We start from the raw sequence: 7,425 nt of genomic DNA on the forward strand, positions 1-7,425 counted from the left end.
GGCATATGGGGCCGGTGCCCTCTCCTTTGAGCCACAGGCACCACCCATGTCCTTTCTTTCTCCATTAAACTGAGGGGCTGTACTACTACTAGAGGGTGAATGCACCTGTGGGGCCCATTCATACACAATGCTACTCAAACACACACTACATTCCCTCAGGAACATAACATTTAAAACTTACAGTGTAGAGCAATATTCTTAGCCAGTGTAGAGAACCAAATGGATTTTAACTCTTTCTTAAAACTTTGGTGTTTTTAATCCCAAACTCCCATGTGATCATCCTAAATCCTTAAGCGAGATAGTGTTTTTTTGAGGGGGGAAAGGTAGGGGATGAGGCCAGCAGGTTAAGTCATCAGAGAGGCAACAGTGAGAAAGGGCAAGTGGGTGCTGGATAACTGTGTTTCTCTCAGTCTAGAAAAGGGGGAGTCAGGAACCAAGATGCCAGTACACAGACAGTGTCCCCCCACATCTTGAGGCTATGGCCTATTACCAGCAGGATGCCTTTGAGGTTGAGCATGGCAAGGACAATTGCAGTGGCTCTAGGATCGATGTAGACACAAAATAAAGCCTTGAGGAATGGAAAGAGAAAAAGACTGAGTCAGCTTTAATTTAAGATCTTTGGGTGAAAGAGGAATTAGCTTCCAGAACACTTGGGAAGTCTGGCTTCCAAGTGATACTGTAAGGTGGCTGTTAAAATTTACCATGAAATAATGAGGCAGGTTTGATTCAGTTCAGCAAACACTGACTCAGGGCTTCCTGCATTCCAGGCTCTCAGACAGTCCTTACCCTAAAGAAGCTATCAGTCTAATGAGGGAAGGCAGATATGGGGAAGGAATTTACCTAGAACATGTTAAGGGCACATTCTAGGAAAACATTTTACAGATAGAAGTATTTCTAGTAAGCTTCAGTCATTGTCTCATCTGAGACTTCATCCCTCGCTGACTACTACTGCCTTTACCCTTTCCTTCTGATTTTTATCAGATACCTTTGTTTTTTCCTCAGTTTTGGAATTACATATGTATTTTTTTTCTGTGCAGCTTCCATTCCTTTTTGAGCGCTGACTATAAGAAGATAGTTGAAAAAATAGAGGCAGTTAAGTATTCTTCCTATTCTATCTGTTTTAACTGTGGTAAAATGTGATGGTGACAATTGGTAGCATTTCCCCTGATGCTCTAAAAACCCAAGGGCAGGTTTTTCCAAAGGCTGAACATCATGGGGGTCCACAGGACTGTCAAGAGTCTGATGTGACTGTTTCTGGGAGAAAATACATCAGCACAACTTAACAAAGAGATCCAGGGTTTCTCTTAGAAAGGGCTGTTGACACTGGGGACACTCACAGGCCCAGGTGATGTGGAAGGCTAGATGACAGGCCTTACTATGCCTCTTGAATTCTCTTTCATAAAAGGTGGTGCTAGAATTCCGTTGTCTCACACACTAAATTTGGTGGTGGAATTCAGAGGCAATATGGGTGGCCTTGTATGTGTGCCAAAAGTGAATCTGTTCTCACTTAATTTGTCAATAGGTGAGGAAGATGCGTTGTCACACTTAACCCAGTTCCATTCTGCTTTTGAGGAAGCAGATGAGATTGGCTGGATTCCCCTGCATAGGGCTGCAGTGCAAATAAATAAGAACATTTTGGAAATAACCCTAAAAGGTAAACTCCCTTTTACTCTTCTTGAAACTTCTGAGAAATAAATTTGAAACTTATTTCTATATCTTAACCTGTGTGGTATTTCAGCTTCAAAACACAGCACATGGGAGCAAACAACCCACAATGGTGAAACACCACTTTTTTTGGCTGTCAGTAATTGCCTCTTAGAAAATGCCAGTTTTCTTCTTCTGAATGGCTGCAATCCAAATGCCAAGAATTTTGAAGGCAATTCTCCTCTTCTTACAGGTAATGAACACCTTCTCTCTGCAGAAGAGTAGTATCTATGGGTCTCCTTCCTTCCCAGAAGTTTCAGTTTTTGACCAGGGCTGGGTTTGAACCTGCCACTTCCGGCATATGGAGCCAGTGCCTTACTCCTTTGAGCCACAGGCACCACCTGGATGCCCACAGGTTTCAAAGGCAGCTTTTTGGGCATAGTTACAACACGACCAGATGACCAGACTTGGGTACCTGACCCTCCAAAAGCTTTTTATAGGCTAGCCTGTGAGGTGGCCTGATGCAGCGTCTCTGCCCAATTAAGAGCAGCTCATATGCATGGTGCCTTGCTCAAATTAGTTCATTCCGGTATAAGGCATCAGACGAGAGCAAAGTTACCCCATGAAGCTGAAGTGGAAGAATCAGTTGAAACTATTAAGAAGCAGGTAGTCAGATCTCTAGATCACTCCCTCCGACCCTGATAAAATTGTAAAGGTTTATTCTCTGCATAGCTTAAACAGAGAGTTTCTAGATCAGAGGATTTTAGGTGAGGGGGGAGTAAACTGAAAATACTAGAGGAAGACTAAACTGAAATTACTAGAGGAATACTAAACTGAAATTACTAGAGGATTATAAACTGAAATTACTAGAATAATACTAAACTGAAATTACTAAAGGAATACTAAACTGAAATTACTAGAGGAATTAAGCAAACATAGGCTGAGCCCATCTAACCCTCTGCCCCCACCCCACACCCCCAAGATCCCAAGAAACTGGCAGCCAGGCCCTTAGCCTATAAAAGGAGGCCTCTCTGGAAAATTTGACCACCCCAAGAATAAAGATCTAAAAATGTAACATTTAGAGTTCACCAATGAATGGCTCGAACATATAAAGTTAAGCCCACAACCCATAACCCCCATCCACTATTTAGAATTTCTAATCAGCTCTTAATTATAAGTAGATAGCCAAAGGCAAAGCAACTTGGAGGAAACAGAAAATAAACAGAAATATAAAATGTACAGTGAAATTATCATTAATTTCTCAGGAAATTAATGAAATAAGAACCGGATACTAGGGTGGTGCCTGTGGCTCTGTGAGTAGGGCACCGGACCCATATACCGAGAGTGGCGGGTTCAAACCCAGCCCTGGCCAAACTGCAACAAAAAGCTGGACGTGGTGGGCGCCTGTAGTCCCAGCTACTCAGGAGGCTGAGGCAAGAGAATCGCCTAAGCTCAAGAGCTGGAGGCTGCTGTGAGCTGTGACACCACAGCACTCTACCGAGAGTGATAAAGTGAGACTCTGTCTCTACAAAAAAAAAAAAAAAAAAAAGAACAGGATACTAAAATATGTATATCAAAATAAAAAGATGTTCTTAGAAAAACTCATAACGATGCTGGAAGTTGAAGTTTAGGAAGTCTCCCAGAAGAAGATAAGAAATGGAAAATAGGAAAGAAAAGAAATTTATAAAATTAGCAACATGTAAATAATAGGGATGACTGACAGGATAGACAAACTGGAAGCAATATATCACCAAGGAAATAAGTCAAGAAAATTCTTTCCTAAAGTGAAGGCCATGTGTTTCCAGAATTAAAGGCACACTAAGTGGCAGCTCAATGAATTAGAAATGCCCCAACCCCATTGGCACTTTGTTTCCAATCTCAGGGTAATTTTCTGTGGCACCTTACAAGTAGTTACTAGAATTCATACTGACTCAGCACTCTGGCATCTAGCAAGATTCTTCACACATATTTAATGAATGAATGGTGAGACGGATAAATTCAAGTGTTTTAGGATCTTGAGGGACTATGGATCATCATCCAAATGTGAATTAACAGCATAAATGCAAAGAAGCCAGTTATTAGAGAATTTGTTAACAAAATATGGTTAAAAATAATTTATAAAAACTTAATATGTGTAGCTATAGATGCAAAACAGATATAAAAATGTTAATGAAGATAATTTCAAAGAGATGGGATTATGGGTCATCTTTTTCTTTTCCACATATATAGTCTAAGTTCACTGAACATTAACCCATTTTCTTATAACAAAAAAAAGCATAAAAAGCTTTTTTTAAAAAAAAAAAAAGATACAGCCACCAGGGACAAAGAGAAATTTTCACAAGCTTCCTGGAGGTAGCAGGAGTTATACATCATATTACTAATGACAAATCAGAATGGTTACAGAATTATCAATAGTAACTAAAAGCTTGAAGAAATTGGTAGGGAATAGTTTTGCAAATTCTGAGAGAAAATTATTTCCAACTTTAACTTCTATAGTAAACCAAACTATCCAACCTGAAGGGCGATTAAAGACATGGAAGACATATTTTCAGGCATAAGTGATCTCAAAAAATTCATGTCTCACACAGCCTTCTTAGGAAGCTACTGTAGCATATGTTCTACCAGTATGGAAGTATATTAGAAAAAACAAAAGTGTGGGATACAGTAACCAGGAAATGCAACCCAGGTGGTAGGAAAATGAGATCCCAAGATAATGGGGAACAGCCATCCTAGGATGACAATATAATATTAGGCACTAGAGTCCAGATTGGAGCAGATCAGAAAGCCCCAGGTAGAGGCTTCTTCAAGACCACAGTGGGATAGAAATGAATAACCTAACTTTGAATAGCAAACATAATAAGGTAAACACAATATTTATCTAACACAAATTATGCTATAAAAATATTAGAAGGATGGTTGGATGAAAAATGTGTATGTGTGAAAGAGACAGAAGGAGGAAAGAAAGTTAAATCCTCATTTTTCCATGGTAAGAAGTCACTAAGTTATACCAAAACTAAAGACTCAAAAAAGAGCAATACGAGGAAGTTAATTAGAAATAAATTTTAGGCAGTGCCCATAGCTCAGTGGGTAAGGCACTGGCCATATACACTGAGGCTGGCAGGTTCAAGCCCAGCCTGGGCCTGCTAAACAACGATGACAACTGCCACAAAAAAAATACCCGGGCATTGTGGCAGGTGCCGGTAGTCCCAGCTACTTGGGAGGCTGAGGCAAGAGAATCACTTAAGCCCAAGAGTTTGAGGTTGCTGTGAGCTGTGACACCACAGCACTCTACTGAGGGTGACATAGTGAGACTCTGTCTCAAAAAAAAAAAAAAAAAAAGAAAAGAAAAAGAAAGAAATTTTAATAACAAAGAATCAGCCAGATAAGAAGATGCCTCTGGGGAAGAGCAAAAAGGCTAAGGAAATAGTAGTGGACTTTATAAGTAATTGACTCTTTTAAATTATGCACATGTGTAACTTTTATCAAAATAAAAACTAAAGACTACAAAGAGAACAGCAACAAAAAACTGCTGAAAGTTGGGATTTGGAATTCCTTCATGGTTTGTCCCAAGATGCAGAAAAACACCAAAAAGAGCCCTCTCTGAGAAAGCAGACTGTATAGCATAATACTGTATTCTGAAAAGAACTCGGCAGGAGCTCTAACTTCTCTGAAACTATTCCTCATCTGTAAAATTGGGATAATAGCAGTATTTATCTTGTGTGTGTAAAAATCACATATGTAAGAAACATGAAGCTGGGAAGCCTGTCGTAACCATGATGGTGGAAAGAGCTGGTTTCCCTCTCTTGACTACAGCAGCTCAAATGATTCTATTTCTGTGGTAGAATAATCAGCACATTGTTCACAGAAGCAAACAATGAATAGTCATGGCTCACAGAAAGCAAATAGCTCGCTGGTGTAAACATTATCAGTACTATTTGACATGTGCCACACCTTGTTTCCTAAACACAGAATGCTGGGGCCTGGGAATGGGGGGGGGGGGACTCCTTAAGAAAGCCTGAGGGACACTAGCCAGTAGGATACTGCAGCCTCCACTTCCTGTTGAACATGAAACCCACCTCATTTCTAATTTCCCAGCTGTTCTGCGTGACTCCTACGACATGGCTGCCTTGCTGATCAGCCACAGAGCAGATGTCAATCTGCGGTGTGCCAACGAGAGGACAGCTCTTCATGAAGCAGCCAAACTGGGCCGACGGGACATGGTGAAGCTTATGCTGGCTTCTGGGGCGCACATTGACCCACGGAGCTCTTATGGATTCACCCCTCTTGCTCTAGCTGCCCAAAATGGACACACTGAAATCATGGAAATATTACTGCAGAAAGGCAAGATTTTCTATATGGTCCTAACTTGCCAAGGGGTGACCTGATCTGAGGGTTCTCCTCTTGATAGAGAGCTTCAAAGTAACAGAAGTTAACACATTCTGTAAGCCTAATATAAATGTTTGATAATGCTTCGTGTTAATATTGACTATTGAAAAGCCTAAAATAGAGATTTAGTTTCTTAATTTGGTGTGATGTTATTTTCCTAAAATTACTAAGATGCAGGTTATTCTTTTACTTAATGTTCCCTCACTGGGTATGATTTTTTTTCTTTACTTTTTATATGTTGTTCTTTTCTAGAATCATAAGATCAAAAACCTGCAACATCCTCTTCAAGTTATCTCTGCTTAGACTGTCATGAGGTTTTTATCAAATGGCTTGAGATATTAGGAAATTCTTCCTGATTTTTTCCTCTCTGGGGTCCCAGTTCTTCACTCTGGTAATAATCAAAACTGCAAGAGAAAAAGAAGGCAATTCATATTTACTAAGAAGTTTCCAAGCAATAGATATTAAGCTAACTATGTTGCCTTAAGTAATCCGCTGACACAGGTACTATCCTCATTTTGCACTTGAGAAAGTGAGGATCAGAGATAGTATGAGTTGCAGGATTTCCCTTAAAATATGCCTCCTCTTTTGCCCCTAGTCCTATAGCTATAGCCATTTTCTATCATATTTAATCAGTAGGGACCATTGGCTTAGGACTTTGGCATTTATTGTTATTGAGGAGACCTCCATCAATAACACTGTTAGATGAAACACTGTAGTATCTAAAGCTTTAATTCAAAGGAGCAAACTGTTACAGGATTTAATGAGGTCTCTCTATTAGAATTATTTTCATTATTCTCCTTCCTATGTCTAGAAGCCTTATTTCATTCTTTAACAATACATGGACCTGGTCTCCAATATTCTAGGTGGCAAGGCCCCTGTATTTAAGAACAACCTTGTGCTTTTTAGACTTACCTAAATCTTTCCTATCATATAGGGAAGGCTGGTTTCCAATCAATGGTCAGGAGACATTTTAAGTAAGATGTTTTAAATGAGCAATATAAGAAATGTCTAACGTCATTAGCTAGAAAAACAAAAGTAAACACTGGCTCTTTCAGCTTTGAGGATAGAGTAACTTTTTGTATAGAAGAGAGGCAACAGATATTAAATCCTCTCATCTTCAAAGAAACCAGCATGGGTTGACTTCAGTGAGGTCAGTGAACAAGCACTTCCTCTAAGTGACCTCCTTACAAAGTAATTTGCACAGAGTGACATAGATAATAAATGGCAGAGCCAGCACATCTGTCTATTCCAAATTACTTTATACCCCTGCATTGCTAGAGTGGCAACATGATACCATAGAAATAGGCTCAGCGCCTATAGCTCAACTGGCTAAGGCGCCAGCCACGTACACCTAAGGTGGTGGGTTCGAATCCCCAGCCCGGACCCGCCAAACAA

General features: G+C 40.0%; 1 protein-coding gene across 1 annotated transcript in view; it reads left to right on the top strand.

Moving 5' to 3' along the window:
- ASB14 (ankyrin repeat and SOCS box containing 14) overlaps positions 1-7,425 on the top strand; it is a 17,038-nt gene that overhangs the window by 3,029 nt on the left and 6,584 nt on the right. The window contains exons 2-6 of the mRNA XM_003781688.1: positions 1,038-1,092; position 1,297; positions 1,523-1,654; positions 1,739-1,897; positions 5,740-5,985. Coding sequence (XP_003781736.1) covers positions 1,038-1,092; position 1,297; positions 1,523-1,654; positions 1,739-1,897; positions 5,740-5,985 — 593 coding nt within the window. The remainder of the gene's footprint in view (positions 1-1,037; positions 1,093-1,296; positions 1,298-1,522; positions 1,655-1,738; positions 1,898-5,739; positions 5,986-7,425) is intronic.

The sequence above is a fragment of the Otolemur garnettii genome, unplaced genomic scaffold (assembly GCF_000181295.1).
Source record: "Otolemur garnettii isolate 467f Iridium unplaced genomic scaffold, OtoGar3 scaffold00002, whole genome shotgun sequence".
NCBI lineage: Eukaryota > Metazoa > Chordata > Mammalia > Primates > Galagidae > Otolemur > Otolemur garnettii.